The 23,558-nt window shown below is 41.6% G+C and overlaps 2 protein-coding genes across 2 annotated transcripts; one reads left to right on the plus strand and one right to left on the minus strand.

Annotated features, from left to right (window-relative positions):
* Positions 1-595: 595 nt before the first annotated feature.
* Positions 596-5,683, plus strand: got1 (glutamic-oxaloacetic transaminase 1, soluble). The gene is made up of 9 exons (XM_086259550.1): positions 596-842; positions 2,206-2,387; positions 2,472-2,595; positions 2,884-2,996; positions 3,089-3,193; positions 3,360-3,510; positions 3,871-4,036; positions 4,145-4,287; positions 4,482-5,683. The coding sequence occupies exons 1-9, from the start codon at positions 734-736 to the stop codon at positions 4,619-4,621; spliced, it is 1,233 nt and encodes a 410-aa protein (XP_086115676.1). The 5' UTR covers positions 596-733; the 3' UTR covers positions 4,622-5,683.
* Positions 5,684-5,771: 88 nt separating this feature from the next.
* Positions 5,772-21,806, minus strand: cnnm1 (cyclin and CBS domain divalent metal cation transport mediator 1). The gene is made up of 10 exons (XM_086259549.1): positions 20,331-21,806; positions 15,719-15,862; positions 14,474-14,614; positions 14,190-14,359; positions 13,871-13,970; positions 12,245-12,390; positions 11,529-11,772; positions 9,181-9,285; positions 8,197-8,298; positions 5,772-7,892 (listed from the first exon to the last, which is right to left on the minus strand). The coding sequence occupies exons 1-10, from the start codon at positions 21,775-21,777 to the stop codon at positions 7,813-7,815; spliced, it is 2,679 nt and encodes an 892-aa protein (XP_086115675.1). The 5' UTR covers positions 21,778-21,806; the 3' UTR covers positions 5,772-7,812.
* Between the last annotated feature and the right edge of the window lie 1,752 nt (positions 21,807-23,558).

A 23,558-nucleotide genomic window follows, 5' to 3' on the forward strand; every position in this document is an offset into this window, starting at 1 on the left:
GTGGCCTTCATTTATCAACCACTTCAGCTCCTGCAGACAGCTGTGGGGAGAGCACAGAGGAGCCAGTGTGTTTACACCACAGCTCAGCCTAGGCCCTCAGGACAGAACAGATTAGGACACTTGCACATATTCGTCTGCAGAGCGTGGTGACCTAAGCGTGATAGCTGTCTGATCAGCCGGAGTTCGTATTTACATTTATGATGTGACGATGATACAGCAATCAGTCTGTGAGCTCTGACCTTAATTTGTGTTCTATTATTTATTAATGGAAGAATTCTTTCTGTACCAAGTCATGCCAACTAAAGCTCTGTTTAGATGCTCTAGATATGAGCTTTAAAGCAGGTTTATAGCACCACCTTGTGGCGTAGAAATTAAATGCGCTAATCTCATGCACCGCCCACTCGCAGTGACGCTTCCTCAACCCCACACATTAGCTAGAGGATTTGTCAATCCCCTGCCCGCGGCGTTCATTGGGCAACAGCGCCTGTGCGTTTGTTTTATTGACCTTTGAACTGACAGGGATCAACGCCGAGAGCGATTTCTATTGGTAAATCCACTCACACCCACTTTGCAGTGACCAAATCCAAGTTGAAGGTGAAAGTCTTCCATCATCCCGCTCAGCCAGCTGATCAAGTGACAGCTCGTCTCTTCGTGCTGCCGCAGCCTCCCACAGTGCAAAAAAAAAAAAAAAGTAAACAAATAAATAAATATATATATATATTTATTTTAAAAAATGTCGCTATTTTCTGAAGTCCCCCAGGCTGCCCCTGTGGCTGTCTTCAAGTTGACGCAGGATTTCAATAACGACCAGTTTCCAAATAAGGTGAACCTCGGAGTAGGAGGTAAGTTGTGCATTGTTGTCAGTCATTCATTGCATCCCAGAGGGAAAGGTTCTCCAGCCTGTCTTACACCGAGTTCATCTATGTTTGTATGATGGTGCCCTCATATGAATTTCTAACAAGTTGTTGTTATTATAATCAGAAAGTGACACAAAATTGACTGCTAGCCTCAAACTAAGCACAGCAATAGTTAAAACAGCCTGCTGACTGATATCTGAGCTGTAAAATCTAAACAGAAGCTATCTAGATGTAACTTTAATCAGTTTAGTACACCAGGCAGTCCAGAATGGTGATGGCTCACCTGTGCTGTAATTATTGCTATTGCTTAAATTCATTTTCGGATTAATCTGGCCGCGCTACAGGCTACTCAGTCATCACACACCCACCAACTACTGATTGCAGCTCTGTTGATAATATATCTTTGTTCTGCAATTAGTGTGACACTGAGAGCTGAATCATCTCTGTCCTCTGCTATCCTGCACCTCTCACTCAGCAGACCAGGCAGCTGATTGGATTACTGTTCTGTCATTACACAAGAACAAGCAGGAGTTTAAATTTATTACAGCTCAGTCGTGCTTCTCTCCGAAACAAACCACTGCCACATTTCGTCCTTGAGAGCAGCTGTTTTCTGTGCTAACCTTTCTGCAAGGAGTTATTTCTTCGCTGCTTGCATTGCACAGGAACAGTGTGAGAAGCGTTGATCGCTTAGCTCTGTTTTGGCAGGACAAGGATACCTGAGTCCTGTGATTAGCAGAGGAGGCCGAGGCCTCGTAATCCCTTTCTTTCTCCAGATGGTCAGCTGCTACATGGCAGCTGGGAAATGTAGGCCACACATTTCTCTCTACCTAAAAAAACACAGAGATCTGAAAAAGATCCTTGACTGTAAGGATTTTCTGCTTTTCTGTGACTTTTCAGTCACACGTGACTATAGTACCGGCCCTAGATCTTAATTTAGATGTATTATTACAGATAATCAGTGCCTTTCCAGCTAGTGGACATAACAGAGAGAAAAAGGTAGATCATTGACATCGCCTGGCTAAATCACCCAACAGATATTGAAAGTGCGCCTGTCACAAAACCCTGTGATCTTTGCACTTCTGTTATGACTCAAGAGTCCCATAAAGTCACAAACATCAGGATTACCAAGGTACAGGTGTTAAGCTCGCAAGCTAACCACTTCTGTCTGCTGTATCTGTTTACTGAGCAATTTAAGGAATGTTATATTTAATCTTACTTAGAGGTTTCTTTTTGCTTAAAACTCACTAAAAAAACAACATATCAATGCAGGAGGGAAGGGCCGCTTCCTACTATATTAAGCCATTCTTTCACTTTTTTCTGTAACATTAAATCGCATTGTTCCTTGCAGCCTATCGGACAGATGAAGGCCAGCCCTGGGTTTTGCCGGTGGTGAAAAAAGTGGAGAAGATCATTGTGCATGATGACAGGCTAAACCACGAGTACCTGCCAATCCTGGGCCTGCCTGAGTTCAGATCCTCAGCCTCCAAAATAGTACTGGGAGACAACAGCCCTGCCATCCAGGAAAACAGGGTTTGTGGAGTCAAAAGCCAAACGACACTCTTTGAATTTCTAATGTTTTTACATTTAAACTGACTGTTCGAATGTCACTGCCAGGTCGGGGCTGTCCAGTGTCTGGGTGGTACGGGTGCTCTGAAGATAGGCGCAGAGTTTCTAAGGCGGTTCTACAATGGGAGCAACAACACCAAAACACCCATCTATGTGTCTGCACCTACCTGGGGTACATTCAGGCACACACACAAACATGCAGTGAAGTAGCACACACCTGTAGAGGACTTTAATTTACAGGTTGTTTTGTGAACTTTCCCCAGACTTTAAACTGTAGTTGTTGATAAAGTGTTCTATTGATAAATGTCTTGTTACAGCTGCATGTTATCAGTGAGCCTGGCTGTATTGTCAGGTCGGATGTGAGGAGTATTTAAAAAAGCATTATTCACTCTTTTATCTAATGAAAGCAATGATAAAAATCGAACGCTGCCCTCAGAGTTTTTCTTACTGTTTTTCTCAGAAAATCACAATGCTGTGTTCAGCAGCGCTGGCTTTGAGGATGTTCGTCCGTACAGGTACTGGGACGCGGAGAAAAGAGGCCTTGATTTGGCTGGCTTCCTTGGTGACTTGGAAGTAAGTACTGCGTGGCAGCATACTGTTCACTTATTACTACATTTTGGTCTTCTGGGTTTCACGTTGCTTCTTCATATCTCCGTTTCCCACAGAGTTGTCCAGAGCACTCAGTCTTTGTCCTGCATGCTTGTGCCCATAATCCGACAGGCACAGACCCCACGCAGGAGCAGTGGAAACAAATCGCTGAAGTTATGATGGTAACATGCGTATAAAGTGCATGCAAACATATACAAATTGTCTGTACTGTGGTCTGAACTGCCACTACTGGCAAAAAGGTGTCATTTTAAACAGGATATTATTTTGCATGCACAGTGTTTATCTCAGTATGATAACCCTTTGATCTTTTATCCGGTTCTCTCCCAGAGGAGGAAGCTGTTTGCGTTCTTTGACTCGGCTTATCAGGGATTCGCCTCAGGTAGTCTGGAGAAAGATGCCTGGGCGGTGCGCTACTTTGTTTCCTCGGGCTTTGAAATGTTCTGTGCCCAGTCGTTCTCCAAGAACTTCGGACTCTACAGTGAGTGATCCTGTGTGTAAAGTGTGCTTTGTATGAATCTACAGAAAATCCCAAGCTAAATCAACTGCAGGGATTAAACTTTGCAGGAAGAGTAACCTTAATATACATCTGTCTGTGAAGGTTCTCAGTCATCCAGTCATCTTAATATACATTGGTCTTATTTTCAGATTATGCTGAGTATAATGTGCACAGAATACATCAAAAACTCTGTTAAATTGAAAGGAATAGCCACAAAATTCAAATTAAGCAAGTCTCAGATTCACCAGAGGAGGAGCTGTTTATCAGATACTGCACCTACACATCAGGTAACAGGTATTAGCTGCTGTATTGTTTAACTGTGACATGTTTTTGTCCCATCAGACGAGCGTGTGGGCAACCTGACCGTTGTGGCTCGCGATGCAGATAACCTGAAACGAGTTCTCTCCCAGATGGAGAAGATTGTCAGGATCACCTGGTCCAACCCACCGTCTCAGGGAGCTCGCATTGTCACCATCACTCTTACCTCACCTGAGCTTTTTAGTGAATGGTAAGTGTAAAATAGCATCATTAAACGATGACTCATACCTGTGCATGAGGCAATATTAAAAAGCAGTCGATATCAGACATGCAGAGTGTTTTCATTCTCTGACTTTAGGCAAGAGAATGTGAAGACCATGGCTAACAGAGTCTTGCTGATGAGGTCTCAGCTGAAAGCTAAGCTCCAAGCTTTGGGGACACCAGGGACCTGGGACCACATCACAAACCAGATCGGCATGTTTAGCTTCACAGGCCTCAACCGTGAGTACAGCAATCACTTCCTTCTGCACACAATCACAGCTCAGTAAAAATGCACATTCCACTGGTCAGTTTAACAAACAATTTCATGGCATCCAAGTTGTTTTCGTTTTTGGGGGGTCGATTTTAAAAAGATCTTTAAAAGATTCAAACACAGTCAGTAAAACTTAAACCAGTATCTGGTGATTTTCCTGCAGCCAAACAAGTGGAATATTTGGTGAAGGAGAAACATATCTACTTAATGGCGAGCAGTCGCATCAACATGTGCGGTTTAACCACTAAGAACATCGACTACGTGGCCGAGTCCATCCACGAGGCCGTCACCAAGGTCCAGTAGAAGAACGGCACCATATCTCCAATTCTCACCACTTCCTGCTGCATTCCTGATCCATCCTGATCACAGGGAATGTGTTTGCATCCAGGTTTCCAGATTTTTCTGGAGCAAATACAATTTCTCATGTGCACAGAGAGCTCACAGGCCCCTGGTTTCTCATTCTTTTTCAGTATTTGTGCTATGCTAGGCTAAATGCATGCTGGGACCAAGTTCTCTATAGACTGCACAAAGATCGTTTGGATCTTTTTTAAGAGCCACAATTTTCCAAACTCTGGAGTACTTATGTAATTGTGTTCATCATTTTTCACCCTTATCTTAGTCCCCAATGTATTGTTTGTAGCTCAAAATATGTGTTTCATATTTCAAGTTTTATGCATCATTTAGAAGCAAGTCTGTGGCTGTATTACGGTTCCTCAGCAGCACTGACTCTACAGTCTAAAAATGTTATACTGTTCATGACTCATCCATTCAAAGTGTGAAATAGAAGTATTTGTGTGGACAGCAGTAAGAGTTGTTAAGGGGAATGAGAAAAAGAGAATATTAACATGACTAATCTGTATATTTGTGTTTACCACCCCGACGATGAATGAAGAATAAAGAGGCAGTGTTTGTCATTTGTAGATTAAATGTGAACAAATGTTCTAAGGAGGATTTAAGCCTGAACTATGTAATCATATTCATGACAAAGCTCTATGCTAATGACCTCACATTTAATCTGTATTTGTAGAGTCTTTTTTTTGCTTCCAGTTGACATTCAGTGAGCACAAATGACACTGAGCGTTCTGAACAGGTGCCGTGAACCTGGGGTCGTCACTGCATGCTGAAGGGTTTTGATGTTTCTGGTTCTGTCAGGTACCTGCCAGTGGACGTTGACTGTTCATAGCAGCCGGGCACTGTTACGCAACATTCGTTTGTCACAGCACAAACAAACTAATGATCAACCAGGTTGCTGTCGCACTACTACGCAGGGCATTTACGAAACAGACGTATTGTTAAGCAATGAAAATGTCCTCAGACATTCTGATCAAATGAATGAACTACTTCAATAAAAAACTGTCAAACAGATGTGTGTGAAACTGAGTGATAGTGTTTGCATATAAGCACCGACCTTTAGCAGGCCCTGCAGATGAAGACAAATGAAGCAGACAAGAGCAATACTCCAGTAGATTTATTAATAAATTAATTTACCCTTGTGTAGAATGATTGATCCATTTCTTGATATCTTTGGGTTGCTAATATATTCCTCTGAATTTTGCATTACAAAATGTATCTTTGTTAGTTTACCCCAAACAAACACTACATCAATCCTTACAAATATAAGGAGGTGAAAACCAACTGCAAATTCTGTAAAAGCCTCACCCTTAAAGTTCCAGATTCACACTTAGAGTCAACAGATCAAAACACACTCCCCCAGCGTGTTTGGTACAGCGGGGTCATTGTAAAAAGCTTAGCAGTGCAATAACCTTTGTACTTAGCCTTACCAGGCAGATTGAATTAAATCACTGAGCGTACCAGAACACCACCTTTGTGTGCATTTGAAAAGAGGCGGTGGCTTGACGTCAGTGTATGTCATATTGCTTTCGTCAGGCAAATCTCCCTCTGTTCAGGTTCAAGATTTCAAGAAAAGAGATCAGCGTAGTCCACTGGGGGACTAACTCACAATTTAAATGGAATCAATTCGTTTATTATTGCAGTAGGAGATTATTTCCTGTTTCTTATTAAAATGTTCCTTCTTGAGCAGCCTTCTTGTGCTTCCTCTGAATTCCCCAATCCCCGTGTACATCATTAGTAGCTGTTAAAGCGGAACCTTCAATGAAGTCTGCAGCCTTGTTTTGTGCTTCTCCATTAGCTGGCAGCATTTGCTGATTCTTTTCAACGTTAGCAATTAAAACCCAAAATCTGCTGCCTATGTGTAAGCCATCTTAAAATCTACATAGGATTCAGGAAAGTCAAACAGCGTCTCAGTGCTGAGAATGTACTGCAGCCTAGTCATGCATCGTAGTCATGCATATGGAAAAGCAGGGGGTAATTCTATAGTAAAAGCAACACAGAGAAACATGCAAGTAGCAACTTCTTCTTCAGTAATGCCCCTAATGTTCATCTGGATCCCCAAACCCAAAGATCCAAATGCCATAAACCCCTAGCTTATTTTTAATTGGTGTGTGCAGCTTTAGTGAGTGACCCTGTGCGAAATGAACTGTACATAGACAACTTTCTATGCTCCCTATGAAATGCACAAAAGACAATGTGTTCTACTGAATGCAATCAAACAACAGATTAATGACTGTTTATCTAAAATATGAAGATACCGAGGAAAAAAGGTGGAATGGTGGTTGCTTGATAGAAACACGTAAGGTGTGTCTGTACAGCTACATTTATGAACTTTATGAATGAACGTGGAGTGCAGTGATAAGTCCAAGCGATTTACAGTATTTAGGAGGACTTATATTGCTATCTTTAAATTACTTTCCTCACACTTCCATATAAAAACTCAGGTATATGACTATAACCTTCTACGTTGCTGAGTCACTGAATACAACAAGTAGTCTTTCAAGCTGAGGATTAATTGGTGGCTTTTTTTTTTAAATATAGGTATATAGTTACAATGTTTCTCTTAAAAAAAAGTTGTGCTCTTATTGTTTGGCTTTCTATTTCCGCCACTGGTTAGTGTGTGTTGGGTTGTGTGGCAGTAGTTTGCCGCCTTATGGCAACATTAGGACAGTTCCCTGTGCAAACAGTGGTTTCAGTACAGTATGTGGAAACTGCCTTGTTAACATGACAACTCAATAATAAATATCAGTGTATCAGCTGGCTCAGATACTATCTAAGGCCCTTGTTGGGTTTATAGTGACAAAATTCAAAAACAAGTTACAGTTTAAATGTTATGAATAAATGTTAACCTTGTGGATAGAGCTAACATATAAAAGAAGGATGTACCAGTAACTACAAAAGATGCACTGGTGCAAAGCTGGATAACTCAAATACTACTGTTTAGATCCGTCCAATCACGCTTTATACATCAAGTGGGCCAGGGTGGGACCTGAGTATTTTTGATGGCTACAGCAGATAAGATGGCTCAGTATCCTGAGAGTTGAAGGGGGTATACGAAGAGTTTGTAGTTAATGTAGTTAATCTTGTGAATGATAAAGAGGAAGAGGATGTGTGCGTCATCCCTCTTCCTACATGCCACTGTGCTAGCTCGTCACTGGCTGTTGCTCTGAACCTTCCTCCAAACTGTTTTCTCCATCCCGAGACTTTTTCCTCCTCTTGTTACCTAGAAACAGATGAGAACATGTTGTGAAAATGCAGCAGCTCTCATTTTTATAAAGACCAAAAGCATGATACTTGTACTACTTTTAAATTAAACTTGTCACAAACTAATATAACATCAGATGTACAGTACAGCAGAACTACAGCCTCAAATAAATAGATAAGGCTGTTGAGAAAGACGTAGCACATCACCTGTTGCTAAGATACACTCGGCACCGTCGCTATGTCTGACAGAAAAGTTGGGGCACATCTGACAGCATGTGTGGGAGTGCTGTCGCATTAGTGTTCATGACAAATGGCTTACTCACTCAATTTACGCAATAGCTTCTTGCCAATGTTCTCCTCAGAGCTGGACAGAGACAAAGAGCTTATGAAGGGAGAGGTGGATGGCTGAGACTCTGTAGGCACATCTGAGGGAGAAAGTTCGAGAGTGAAAGGGAGGGGGGTGCTACGTAGATACACGGCCCACACTAGGTGACAAGTTCTGCAAAAGATTTTGTAGAGTAGCTTTAAACTGAGATTCCTTAACTTGTGACGTAAGTAAAAAAAATGAACACATCCTCCACAGCTTGAAAACCAGGAAATACAGAGCTATATTCACGCTCTGGCCACTTTACTAGGTACACTTAGTACCATGTTGGACCCCCTCTTGCCTTCAGAACTGCCTTAATTCTTTATGGAATGATCATGATTACACCACCCAGTTGCTGCAGATTTGTTGACTCCACATCCACAATATGAATCTCCCATTCCATCACATCCAAATGGACCTCTATTGGATTCAGCTCTATGCTGGCCATTTGGGTACAGTGAACTCACTGTCATGTTCAGTAGAACAGTCTGACATCATTTGAGATTTGTGACATGTCACATTATCCTATAAACGTTGGTACTAAGGGGACCGGCCATTCTCCTCTGAACTCTGACATCAACAAGGCATTTTCTCCCAGAGAATCATCACTCACTGAATGTTTTCTCTTTTTCTGATCATCATTCATGGTTATGTAGGAAAATTCCAGGGGATCAGCAGTTTTTGGCACCAACAACCATGCAACACAAGTCACCTCTCTTCCCAATTCTGATGCTCAGGTTGTCCAGACATTGTCTACATGCCTAATTACTGCTACATGAAAAAATATTTGTGTTAAACAGAAACAGGTGTATCTAATAAAGTGACCAGTGAATGCATCTCTTTACTTATGGAAAAAAACGTTTTCTGGAAAAAAAAAATTTTTCATTTGAAGATGAAAAAATTAAATGTTTGATTGTTGGCTGTATTGAGTGGCACTCACCATCCTCTCCATGACTTTCTGGCCGGTCCTCATGGATATAGGGAATCTCATCCATGCGAAGGAACACGGTATCATTTGGACTTCTCTGCCCATCGGATTTACTGCCTGTAAAATGAAATTAAACAAGTAAACGAGAAGCAGCATATTTGTAACTCTACCTGAAGAGGGAGCTAGAGAGCTTAGTATTATTTAAGTGTTTTGGGGGCCTCCAAGAGGAGGCTGAATATTAAAAATAGTACCCAGTGTAGGATTAAAAATAAAAAAGAGGACCTACAACTAGCAGAGGAAGTTTAATTCTTACATGGTAATTTAAAGCTGTAGACACTTTTTTTTTTGACAACCAGAGTGGAGCCATCTGTCCGTGACATTTCTTAATGGAACTAACAAGCACACAAAAGTGGGTGACGGGCTACACACTGCATAAGACAGATGGTATGTGGGACCCCTTTAAGCTTCGAAACAAGTACAGATTGGTTGATGTCACATTTGAACGACTCCTGTGAGTGAGTCATTTTGAATATTTGCCGTTTGTGAGTCATTCTTTACGTCTGTCAGTGCCCTCCATAAATATGTTGAATGAATCCGATTCAAAGTGTTGAATTTCTGTGTTAAAGCTTTTCTCTGATTTCAAATATGAGGCCCAATGAAATGTTAATGCAAGTAAAAAAAACACCATCATTTCGCATCATTAGAGACAGTAAAAACCTCACAGAGATGGTAAAAGCAACAATCTGATACATTCTTAAAAAGAGTGAATGCACTGGTAACCTCAGCAACACCAAAAGGCCTAGCTGAAGAACAACTTTACATCATCTAACCAAGTCAAAACTCTCTCGAGGAGGTTTTGTATCACTGTCAAAGCCTACAATCAAGAGACTTGTTCATGAATGGAAATTCAAGGGTTTACAACAAGGTGCAAAGCATCATTTACATTCCAGAATAGAAAGATCAGATTAGATTTTGCCAAAAAACCTCTAAAAGGGCCTGCACTGTGCTGAAAAAAAAAAATCACTCGACCAGATGAAAACAAGATGAACTTGTATGGTTATGGTGGGAAGAGAAAAATGTGGAGAAGGAGAGAAAGGGCTCATGATCCAGAACATGCCACACTGTTTATCCGCTCATTATGTGCAAAAGCAACAAAGACTTTCTCCAGGTGAAGAAATTAGATAGTCTTCGACAGCCAAGTCAGTCACCTGATCTCAACTCATCAGTGCGTGATGAATGCAGAATGACCCACAAACAAGCAACAACCAGCTGCAGAAAAGGCCTGGCAGAGAATCTGAAGGGAGCAAACACATTTGGTAACGTTTGGCGTGTTCTAGGCAGCCAAGTTTTTTCATTTTTCAAGTATTAAAAACCTCTTTAAATTTATTTCAGCATGTCCAATTAGTTTTGAACCTCTGAAATTGGGAAAGTGTGTATAAAAATGACTGCAATTCTTAAACAGTTTGCGCACACGTTTTGTAAAACCCCTTGAAGTGAAGTTGAAAGTCTGCAGTTCAATCACATGTTGACTTACAGTCCACTGCAGTGGTGTACAGGGACAGAAGTCTTTGTACTGTATAAAATAAACTATTTGTTCCAAGTTATGTGCTGATTTCACACATGCATACTTATGAAGAAGTAGGGGACGATTAGAGGATGGAATTTTTATTATTATGAGCAGCTGATTTCATTTAATTTCTTAGTTTTGCCATAATTATTTATATAGCTCATCTTCAAATAACAACATGGGGAACATCAAGCTGTGTTTCCACATCACGGGCCATCAGTATGTTTGTTTAAAATAGTTAAATGAATCAATGGTGTTTCTTTAAAATTCTCTATCCCTGCTTTCAGATGCACAAACTTCAATTTGTGCATTTAAAGCTTGTTTTCCTCTTTGAAAGAAAATTTGACCAACACAAGGAAATTCCTCATACTTCAAGTTTAGGTGGTGTAAAAACCTGGTGCTGCCTGAGAAAAATCTCATAATAATAATGGATTGGATTTATATAGCGCTTTTCAAGGCACCCAAAGCGCTTTACAATGCCACTATTCATTCACTCTCGCATTCATACACTGGTGGAGGCAAGCTACGGTTGTAGCCACAGCTGCCCTGGGGCAGACTGACAGAAGCGAGGCTGCCATTTCGCGCCATCGGCCCCTCTGGCCAGCACCAGTAGGCAAGTAGGGTAAAGTGTCTTGCCCAAGGACACAACGACCAGGACAGAGAGCCCAGGGATCGAACCGGCGACCTTCCGGTTACAGATACGCTTCCCAACCCCCTGAGCCACGGTCGCCTCATGAACAAATTACAGTTTTTAGTTGACTTCTTGTTAAATAAAGGCATCTATATTACTTACGAACAATACGGTTTCTTTCATTGAGCTGCGAGGTGCTGCGAAGGCCACCATGGGGATGGAGATGTGCAAGGCGTGCCAGTCCCAGTCGAGTGTGTGTGTGCGTGAGGGGGAGGGCGATGCTGTGTGAGCGGGCCTCTGGGACCGGAGGCCTCCCTTTGCCATCAGTGTCCACCGCTTCTGGTGTCTGTGGGCTGCTGTCCATCCTGGTGGCCGTTAGGGCGTTGTGGTAGTGGTTTCTGGTGATCTGTGGGCCGCCAAGAAATCTGCCATTATCATCAGCGTTAGATCTGTGTGTGCAGCCACCGTTAAGAGTTGCGCATTTGGCCGAGAGGAAACGTGCACTGTGTTTAAGAAAAGGGAGGCGAGGTGAAGTGAGAGGGCACATGTATCATCTAAGGTTAAGATATTCATGCTTGAAAAGGAGCTCAATTATCCGCAGTGATTAGCGGAAAGAGGCTGTGTGGTGGGAGAGTTAGAGACAGGATGTCTGTGTTCAGTCAGAAACGGGGATCAGGACATATCAAAGGCAAATCCAGCAGCAGCGGAAGCATTTTTGGGAAATTTTAAGATTAAATGGAGGGAGCTTAAAAATTTTCTTCCTTTGTGGTCCCAAGTTTTTCCTTCAGTGCGCAGGAAATTAGAGATTTAATTTAGCCTATAATAACAGTGGTTTTCTTCATATTTTTCTGGGTTATGTGTGTGCAGCCGTCTGTAACCTTGATGATCTGCAGGTCTGTGAGCTGCCGGACTGAGTAGTCTGGTAAATAGACCCCTCCACCTGCAGTGAGCTGACCCACACTGCCTCCGCTCAGTAATGAATCCGACTGGTTCAGGCTGCTGGCCCGGGAGCTATACCTCTGACCTGAACAGAGCAGAAGAAGGAAACATATTTTGAGGTCTGTTTTTTTCTACATACATCATTTGTAAAGGTCAAAATCCTTAACCAGAATAAGCATAAAGAGTTCACACAAACAAGTCCAAGTTATAATGTCTTTTTCTTCTATATACCTCAACAAAATGTTCAATTGTCAGTTAGGAAAAAGTCTTGAGTTATATTTCTAAGCTCATTTTAGCAAATCTCATAACTCTCCTTCAAGTTTTAGTTATTCTTGAGGTACTTTAATTGTAGCTAACATAAATTATATTATTATTATACAATAAAACCATTGCATAATAATGTTTTTTTTAATCTCTTTCCTTCAGTGTTAAAAAGGTCCTCATTTAATGAGCCATTCATATGCAAAACAAATGATGAATAACCAGCAATCTGTCAAGAGAAATTAGGCACGATCTCAACAGTGCATGCCAGTCTTCCACATTTAATCAATCTGCTGTCACTACATTAAAGACACACACTGGCTCAGCTCCTTGGCTTAATCATCTTATTTCAGTGTAGCACAGCAGCCACGGGTAATGTCTTTGTCAGAAAAATAGGCTAAAAAAAGACTTCTAGGACTGATAAAAATTAAAAGCGTCAACAATCGTTCTCATGATGTGATTCGTGTGTAACAACTTAAAAATACAGGCAAAAGTCAAAAACTGAGCCCTTGTGCTGCAACTTTTGCTCACACAGTGGGTGAAGTGGTCCAACAGGACCCTCCATGGTGCTGTATGCTGCACTGGCCACCCTCATCTTTTACCTCATGCTTGGAAAATGAAGTCATATTTGAACCCCAAATGCATTTTAAGTGACTCACTCTCTTGCTTTACAAGAGAGCAGTAAAATTGTATTTGAATAGTAACTGAGCATGCTTTACGGAAGGTCATGCAGGTCCTTTTAATTCATCTACACTGTTTTCTGCCTGTTTTTGTGTTCAGCACTGTCTAGTGTAATAGCGAGAAAAGCTATTTTTGTCAGTTCAATGCAGAGCGATGAGTCGGAAAGAGAGAAAAAAAACTGTAAAAAGCTGCTCTTTTGAGATGTGATGATTGTGCAGCTGTTTGAGAGAAAATTCTGAAATGTCCTAAGTAGGGATTTTCAGATTTTTAATGAGGCCTTGCAAATAGCTTAAACTCACCCTGAACATCACACGTAAAAAATGTACACACTACCGCCACAAGAAACCAGGGAGAGAAAGCAAAAGACTTGCTCTGCAGTCTTAGCTGGATTTCATATAATCCTGTGCAGGTCATGTCCTTCCACTGGGAAATTCTCTGAAATCTCTTCTTTTAATTACTTACTTCCCACGGCTGCTGCTGCTCAGCAGGCTGACACTATACAGACACAGGGTGGCATTAAGGCAGGAAATACACTTCACCTCCCCCAGTGCACTGCATGTTTTCATCATGCGAGATCCTTCAAAATTACTCATCCATATTGCTTCATATTTCCAGTGAATTACCAATAGGCAGTGGTGGGATGACCGCTGGCATGCCATAGTAGGAAAATGCTCCGTTTTCAAACCGAAGAGCCTCTTTTCCTATCTCCACCTCCACCCGTCCCTGCAAGATTAACACAACCATTTACATGGATTAGGTTTGAGCACTGCGCTAATAATGTGAACAGTCAATTGATTACTCATCTAATGGAGCGTCCCACGCAGGGAAAAATGCACATTCAAATGCAAATTCACTGCCAGAACAATGCTGAGCACACAGATAATTGTTGCTTGCTTCCTAATTCTTATTCAAACCCTTTTTTTTTTATCAGTTTAGAAGTACCTGCAGGATCAGGATGAAGTAGTCAACAGGTTTGTTTCTCTGGAAGAGGTAGTGTTGAGGAGCGTGCTTGTTCTTGGGGTCGAACTTTAGGTCCTGCACAACGCTGGGATGTTTGATCAGTCGCAGCAAGATCTTTTCTGACAGGTGACACGGCCTGAAGGGCTCCACCTCTGTTGTGAAACAACACAAGTCAAGGGAGAAACACCACGTCCCCTGGCCTTTGTTCTCATGTTATTTGCAAATGCTTAGCATTCAGCTCATGGAGACAAACACACAAATGCTACCTGTAGCCAAAAAACGGTGTGTTGCAAGCAACAGTTGGGCCGAGATCTTCACCTTCAGCTCATTTTCTGCCACTTTGAAGATAGAGAAGTCCTGCTGTTTCCTTTCATGGTTGGACACGCGCCTTTTTGTGCGATTATCAGCTATGAACAGAAACAAATCCGAGAAAGTGCGTAAAAAAATGTAGCATTTTCTCTGATGATAGGTTAGAGAAGCTAAAGAGTTCTTACCTCATTAATTAGGTTTAATTACTTAATGTGCCATATATGCAGAGCGAGGTCATTGTTTTTGTTTGCACTATAATTAATTAGGAACTACTCTGATGTGGCACTAATTAATTGGTGCACTTCTATATCCAGCATGCTTAGTATATTCATCTAAAGCTGTACAGAGCTGGAGATTATCCAGTGCTGTAACCTCTGACTGATAAATTGGCTTATCCTCTGCAGAGTATTATATATATATATATATTTATATATTTTTCATTAAATGCATTATTGCTACAATATTATTTCTAGAACAGCTGGGTTCATGAAAAAACTGTATGACAAAGCTCGAAGAGATTAGGTCCCTCGTGCTATATATAAACACACAAACATTATATGCAGACACACAGGTGCACCACTCACAGAAACTGCTTTAGACACTGTATATAATTTCAACTGCAGCACACTTATATTATATCTTGCTGTCTTCTGAGAGCAGGGACTGCTGTGAAAATGTACAGGAGAATAACAAAGGAAACTAAAATTCAGTGAGCGAAAGCAGGTGCAGACTGGACTAGATATGAAATGAAGGGAGCTTTGCATTTGAATTCATTTGAATCCGTGGAGAGTGTTTCCAGCCAATTAAAAAATAAGGGGATTATGGCGATTATCTGAAGAGACTGGGTCATTTAGTCACATTATTTAATTAAGAATTAGGAAGGAGCTGGGAACAACAGGGGAGAGAAGGTGGAACCAATAGCGGGATGAGAAAATAGCAAAGTAGATGGACCACAAAAAACCCCATTCCATTCCAACCCATTCACAATTCATACTACAGCATTATTAGTTGCAGTCCTAATAACTGGTATGGGAATTTATGCTGATTATCTGGGCATTTTCCAGTGACTGCTGGAGAGCACAAAGCTGAACAAAATGTGACAGCTGCTGCAATAAATTAAGCGAAAATCTTCTCAGTAGGGGAGCTGGAAGCAATAAGATAGCCCTGATGCAGAGCTTCATAAACACTATGTTTATACATACTGTACAGATCTGTCTCATCCACAATCTCAGACTTGATGATCTCCTCTATAACGTCCTCAAGGGTGACGATGCCCATCACTTCATAGAAGGGGTCTCCCTCGCCTTCGCTGTTCACCCGCTGCACCACTGCGAGGTGGGACTTTCCTGCAGTCATCAGAAAAGAGAAGAGGACAGGTTAGAATGTTTTCAAAATGGGAGCTCGGGCTAAAAACTGCTCGTGCAATGTGCTGAGAGGCAAAGTGAGCAGATAAAAATAACTCCAGTCAACAGCCTCCAACTGGCTCTGTGCAGTCAAGATGAAAATCAGCATCAATTCACCAACTAAAAACCTGAGGGATCTATCCCAGAGGTTAAATTGAAAATGACTTCAATGCCAGACTTGCCCTTGTTTGTGTTCTCAGACAAAAAGAAAGTGGACATTGGGGGATTAGTCTCCAGACACTTTGACAGTTGGAAGACTTGGCTTCCTTACGTAAACACAGAGATTACACAATCAGTCTGGGGATGCCTGCATCTGCTGAATAAACTGCCCATGCTGCTGCCGCCTCGGTAAACACTCATGCCCACACGTACACACACCCACAGCACATCTGTACACATCCATGAGCAAACCGAGGGCTCACTGCGACTGTGTTTAGCTGAACGCGACAAGCCTGTCGGACACAATGACGTAGCTCGCCAGCATCATCCTTGCAACAACTCGATAGAGCGAATGTGACAAGAAGTCAACGCCGCAACCAAACTTGAACATACAAGGACAGAAAAGTTAAAAAAAAAAAAATTATCAACACAAACAAGTTGCTCTATATTGATATTTTTTTTTATTATCATTATTTTCTGTTCCACTCACTTAAAAATCAGATATGTTGAAATATGCTGAACTCATCAGTCTGTTCTGCTTTCATCAACACGAGTTAGTCTGGTGACCAAATAAGTTACCTAACCAAAATGATGTCACTAGACCACAGGTTCCAACAGACACATGAAAAAGTCTCCAGCCTCACTTTGAATAAAATCTGTGGCTCAAATAAGATGGGCCGATTTAGGGGATCACCGCCAAGGGATAAAATGGATCAAATGCTTTAATCCACTGCAACAAGAGAAAAAAAAATCTGATTGACTGACTGGCAGTCATATCCAAACATGAACCTCTGGGTTATGAGGGATTGACTGAGATGGTGAGGTTGCACTCACTCAGGTCTATGTCTCTGCAGAGCTCAGGTGAGTCAGCGACGGATTTGCTCTCAGCTGCTGATGTGCCTGGGCACCGCATTACATCATTCATATGTTACATAATACTCTTGCAGAATGACGCACACTTACTCACACACGCAGACACACATGCCCGGAGCAAAACTGGGTCCTCCATGGTTGTCCCTTTTGCAAAACGTTTCTCCTCTACCACTTTCTGTGGCTCCGTCAGTCTATGTTAGAAAACTGTGTTTTAGATTGTGCATGTTTGTACCTATTTCTATCTGCTTATTTAACCACAGCATTAAAGCCAAAATGAGATCTGGAATAAAATATTTCATTTTATGTCTCCGGAGCAGTAATTTTCCTCTACACTGGTGCACAAACAGCTTATGAAAACAGTTGGTTTAAACTGTGTCTACCTTCTGTGGTTTGTTAATTGAGTCTGAGCCTATTTTTTGTAGTGTAGTTGCGGCGTTGACTTCTTGTGACATTCACTCTATTGAGTCGTTGCAGGGATGATGCTGTATTAAAGTGGCTTATTTTCCAAAATATGTGTAATTGAATCTATTCGGTTCTGTTTTTAGATACAAGTCTTTACTTTGTGTGTGTGTGTGTGTGTGTGTGTGTGTGTGTATATATATATACACACACACATGATAAATGTATTATAAATCTATATAATGTTGTTTAGAGTTCAACCAAAAGCAATATTAAAAGGAAAAACCTATTATCTTTAATGCATTCTAGTAAAATTTATAATGCAGTGTTTTTATAGGGGTGCTGCTACTATTACTTAAGAATAATATAAGAATAATAACCTTGCCTTTTCCTAATAAAAATCTAATATTTACAGCAGCATAAAACACTGGCTGCAAAAGCCTAAATGTATAAATGGAAGTCTGCTCTGTTCAGGTTTCGTACATCAGCTCAGTCAATTTGATTGCCAAATGCTTTACATTGAGCAGGCTTGCATCAATATACGAGCAACTGTTTGGGAATGTAATCCTCTTATAGTGTACTTTCCAAGGGTTGGATGTTCACAAATAATATGAACGATAACATAATAATTGTCATATTTAAAATCTTTTGCAGCCTGAAGGCTCTGACCCACAAACACAAGAAGGTGCCATGGTAAAGCTTTCCAGGATTTTACTGCAGCCATCTTCAAACGAGCCATACTCATTGTGAAGTCTTACTATTTTTATTCTGGTCTTCAGGAATCAGTTGATTCTGCTTATTGGTAGCTAAGGATATCCCACCTCTTCACCCTGAAAATTTCTTTGTTATCATGTGTTTAGAATAACCGTCCTGTTGCATGATAAAAATTCACCCTGAGAGTTTTGATGCGTATGATTCAGAGTGAGCAGGCTACTTATCCTGGCCCTTCACCAGCAGAATGAATAAATAGACAGTTATAAATAAAAGCCAGCGTGCCTGTTCATTTGGCAGCCATACACACCCAAGCCATAAGAGCAATACCACTATGCTTGACATATGAGGTGGTATGCTTTGACTCATGAACTGTTTCTTTTTATTCTCTGGTATTTCCTCTTTCATTTGGATAGAGCCTGATGTTTATTTCAACAATCCTTAGGATTTGCTTTCCACGACTCCCCCGGCCTTCCTTTTGTATGTTTTTGTAAAGTGCATTCCATCTTTTTTATTTTAGATGTTTGCAGAATTTTGTATCTCGTGTTGAATTGTCTGAGGTTGTGGTCATTAAGTATTCTCTTTGTTGATGGCTGACAAAGAAAAACATGCCTCTAAAGAACACTGTAGAAAGCATTTTTGAGTTGCTGTGCAATCATAAAGGGGGGTTTTCTTCAGCATGAACATCCACAAGAAAAGCAGCTTCTTTGCTATCGATTTTGGAAAGACTTATATTTGTCTGATAGATTTTTACTTGTTTGATTGCATTATCTTTTCACTTGCTCTGTCACCTTTTTACCAAACAACTTTAAAAAATAAAAAAGATAATTGTAGCTGAGACTGGAGAATCTTTCTATTTCAACTTGAATGTTTATGAGGCCTGAAAAACTGAAAAATGCTAACTGTCTGCATGGCTAAGTTCTCCATTCAACAGTATGTTTGCAGACGATAGTATCTTCCTGGTGACATTTCCATTCTTTACTCTAACACAGACCTCACCTCTGCCCACCAACCATCTCAGTGAGACATCATCACAGCTTCCAGCCAGGCTTCCTGACCAGCAGGAGGCTTTTAGCCATGAAAGCAAAGTCGGAGGGAGGTGAGAGAGGAAGGGAAAGGTTGGAGCTGAATTTTTCATGGTTGCTCTGCAGGGTTGGTTGGCGATGACCTACAGAGTGGAAGGAACTTCAAAGTCACAGTGGGCTGACAATTAAGTGTGCACAAATAATTTAAAGGTGAAACCAGGCTTCACACCCAAGAGAGACACACAAGCGATGCTGACACACATGTGGGTCAAGTGTGAGCTCATGGATCACTTGTGTCAGACCAAAGCTATATTTCATAATCCCAGGCAAGGTGAAGTGTAGTGGACCTCCTGAACTGTAAGTGGCAACATAATTCATTATCTTGCCAAGGCCAGCTGCATTCAGCAGACATGTATTGCCCTTTCTTTGTCTATAAAACAGATTTCCTTGCATAACAGCTGTGGCAGTGTGTCTTTATTTTACAATGTGACACTTTCAGTCGAGGAGTCAGAGGTTTTTGCTACTGAGCGCTAAATCTGAATCATATTTAATGTTATCAAGACTGAACATAGTCCCTAAAGAGAGGCAATGCACTTTTCCTCTATAGTAAACTGATGTTATCACTGCATGTGCGGCAATGCTGTCAATTCACTTATCAGCAAAGATGGCTATCAGAGAAGAGAGAAAGATGAATTCTGGTGTAGGCAAATCGTGCAAAATTCCTTTTTTGATACAGTTTAGCATTTCAAGCATTTTAAGTGAGGAGCCGATAACTGATACTTGCATAGAAATGGGTACCGAGCCTGGGGCCAGATGAAGTTCACAGTGTTGTCATGGGAAGGCGACTTAAATCTCTCTCATCACATAAATTCTTAAGATAACCCTATTATGGTAGCCTCTAAACTCTAGCTGAACCAAACACACTGTGTGACACAGTATCAGATTTCACATATGTCTCTCACTGCTCTGGGGATCAAAGGGCTTTACTGGCAGGCCCACTTTGAGCCAATGGGCTGATGTATACATTGACTTCTGGACTGAAAATGTAGTTCTTAAGTGCACAGTCACTTCAAAGGACATTTAACTCCTAACTGGTGGGAGGTTGCTTTAAAACATATGGCGCCTCACATGCTCAGCTGACTTCTTACTCATAAGTTGTGTAGAGGTCCTAGACAGGACACACAGGGAGATATGAAGACTTCAGAGACCAAACCTCTGATATGATTTAAAGTGAAGTGAGTTACCTCTCTTAAATTCCTCCAGCATCACGTCCAGCTTGGTGTCACTGAAGACGCAGTGCATGGGATGCTTGTAAAACTGAGTAATTGTTTTCAAAGGAGTGCAATCGTCAGGATCCACAAAGGCTAAATCTTTGACAAAAAGGATGTCTACAATGTTGGACCTTTCGTTCTCATAAACAGGGATGCGTGTGAAACCGCTCTGCATCACATCCGACATGGTGCAGAAGTCCAGCGCAGCATCTGAGGACAGCATGTAACAGTCTGACAGCGGTGTCAGCACATCCTCTACGGTCTTGGTCCTAAGCTCCAGGGCTCCCTGGATAATGTTGAGCTCCTCTTTGACCAGGTCGTGGTAGGGGTCTGTGACACGCAGCATGGCCACCAGTTTCTCCCTCGTGTAAAAGTTGCTGATCTCTTGGTGCAGCATAATGTCCAGAATCTTGGAGACCGGGTAGGCGATGGGGAAAAATATCAGCATCAACAGGCGGGTCGCGCACAGGGTCTTGGATGCGATGGCGAGACTGTGCCTGGATGCCACCGAGTGAGGTAAAATCTCGCCAATAAAAAATATCCCCAAAGTGCATGAGGCAGTGGAGAGAGCGGTCATTCCTAAGATCTGGCACATCCACACCACAAAACACGTGTTTGTAAGCACGTTACCCAGCACCACAGTGCAAAGGATGTAGTTGCCATGTTTACGCACTGACTCTATTTTTCGCGCGTATTTCTGTTCTTTCTCTGTGCCGCTGTTCTGCAGGACCCGCAACTCGACCGGGTCCAGAGACAGCATGCTAATATTCAGCCCGCTGCACAGAGCAGACAGCCCCAACAAGAGCACAGAGACTCCTGCCTGCAGCCAAGCATCTGCCTCTGGAGGTCTCTCCACCACCGCCAACCAGAAGTCTTTGGTGCTCAAGTGCTCCCATTTCACTCCATCGAACGCGCACATGGAGTAGTATTTGATCACCTCGTCTCTGCGCAGGTCTTTGGCGAGCAGCTCCACTAAGACTGAGTTATGACTTGAGGTGGATCTGAAGGAACCCAGCAGCTCGATGTCTGAGCTCCGGGCATTCTCCTCTTCGCATGGATTCCCCCTGGACAGAAGCGGACTTTCTGCATCTCCACTGTCCCCACCTGGTTCTTCTATAAACGCGATCCACGGGGCGGCAGGTGCTGCGTCCGGTCTGCCGCTGATGTTCAGGCTGTTGGGATTTTCGGTACCTGGAGAAGCGGAGTAGTAAACCCTCAGCATGAAGCGGGTCCCCTCGATAGCCCTCAGTATCCCGTCCTGCACGGACAGTTCTCCGCTCTGGGTGTCTTCAGGCCGGACGCCGAGCAGCGCCGTTGTCTTGGCCGGCAGGGAGGAGATGGTGACGGTAAGAAAGAGGAGGGAGAGCCGGCGCGGATGCAGGATGCTGCAGAGAGCATCCGCAGCATCCGCAGCCATCATGCTGAATGAGCCGCTGAAGGACACGGGAGAACTGGGTCACGTGGTTTGCGGATGGGATGGATGGAGCAGCTGGGTAACATGGAGAGAGAGAGAGAGAGAGAGAGAGAGAGAGAGAGAGAGAGAGAGAGAGAGAGAGAGGAATTCAAGTGTGTGTTTGTGAGCTGGCACCTTAAATATAAATGACAAATCCTGACGTAAGCCTCGCTTATTTGCTTTCTGCTGCTTTCTATAAATAGAAAGCAGGAAATGCCCAATCATTTATGATTCATGCGATAGAGCCCCTACAGCTACGCCAGAGGAAGATATTTACTTGCTAAATAGTAGAGATATACAAGCTGAATACAAAAAAGAAACTAAATGAGAAAAACTGGGATGTGTATCAAGTAAGCAAATGAATAGAAAGAAATGCTGCGTTGTGTTGTGTGCCAGTTTGTGCGTTAGTGCAGAGCTCAGACTTCATTATTATTTTTAGTAATTTTTTCATTTACAATTTTAAACTCCCCACTAGATGGCAGCATCGCCACCTGTTTTCGGTGCAGTACAGTTTGAAAAACTGTACTGCACTGAAAGGCAACAAGTACAGTGAAAAACTGTACTTGTTGCCTTTCAGGATAAACACATAAATGTAATGTGTTTCTAAAATCTCTGTTATAATAGTTTGTGTTTCAGTAACCGCATCCCTTAACAAATTAAAACAAAGTGTCGCTGTATCTAAATCTACTTTAAAAGAACACTCACACATTTCATATATATGTAAATATATATGTATATATTATAGATATCACTTTTAACTTCTATACGCTTTGGAAATATTAGCCTCTGTTTAAAGATTATATGACAAGGAACAACGTTTTACTGACTTTCATGACGTTTAAATGTTGACATGAAGAGGATTGTTCTTGTTTGTTCGTTTGGTATTTTTTGTAAAAACAAACTAAGTTGCAAATAAATAATTACAATCAAGTCCCACAGATCATTATTATTATTACTATCATTATAATTATTATTACTACCATTATTATTATTATTATTATTATTATTATTATTATTATTATGTACAGTTCAGTGATCAGCTGGTTCAGATCTAACGCATCTCAGTTCGGTGACCGGTTTGTGGGATTTACGATGCAGAAAACTGAAGGCGCAAAGGGCAAACAGTCATTGCTACACTTTACTCAGACGACAAAAAACAGCAAAACAAGTTATAAAACTGTCACTCCAACTGTCATCCTAGAATGACAGAGAATTTTCCTGATAAAATTACACATTAAATAGTTTGCCAAACAAAACCAAAAAATATATGCGTATAAAAAAATTCGCATCGTTAAGGATTATGCTGATGTATGAATATGTCGACCATATATGTTTTACATGAGATATTTTTCACGATCGATCAAAATAAACGCATTGGAGGCGGTATAATAAATCTTAAAGAAAGCCAACCATTGAGTCCGCCCAACAAAAGTCGCCGAAAATGCTCTGATGATTCAGTGTATTTGTCTAAACCTAATTCTGCTTAGGAAGTTTTTAAACGTCTCTATGCTCTATTCTTTTATTCAAACACCCTGCTGGATGAATGATATAACTCGTGCTGCTTTTCTGCTGCGGTCAGTAATTTTTTTTTCCCCTCACAAAGCAATAATTTCCCATGATTGCAGCAACAGATCTTGATTTTTATACAGCAGCAGTGTCTTTAACATTAAACACAAAACAGACAGAAAAATACTCAGTTTAATTAAAGCTGCGAATCATTTCCTGAACAAACTATTGTAAAGTTTACA

The sequence above is a fragment of the Aulonocara sp. 'chitande type north' Nkhata Bay genome, linkage group LG13 (assembly GCF_057382095.1).
Source record: "Aulonocara sp. 'chitande type north' Nkhata Bay isolate Kocher_YH1m ecotype deep benthic linkage group LG13, A_spYH_male_GT1.1, whole genome shotgun sequence".
Lineage (NCBI taxonomy): Eukaryota > Metazoa > Chordata > Actinopteri > Cichliformes > Cichlidae > Aulonocara > Aulonocara sp. 'chitande type north' Nkhata Bay.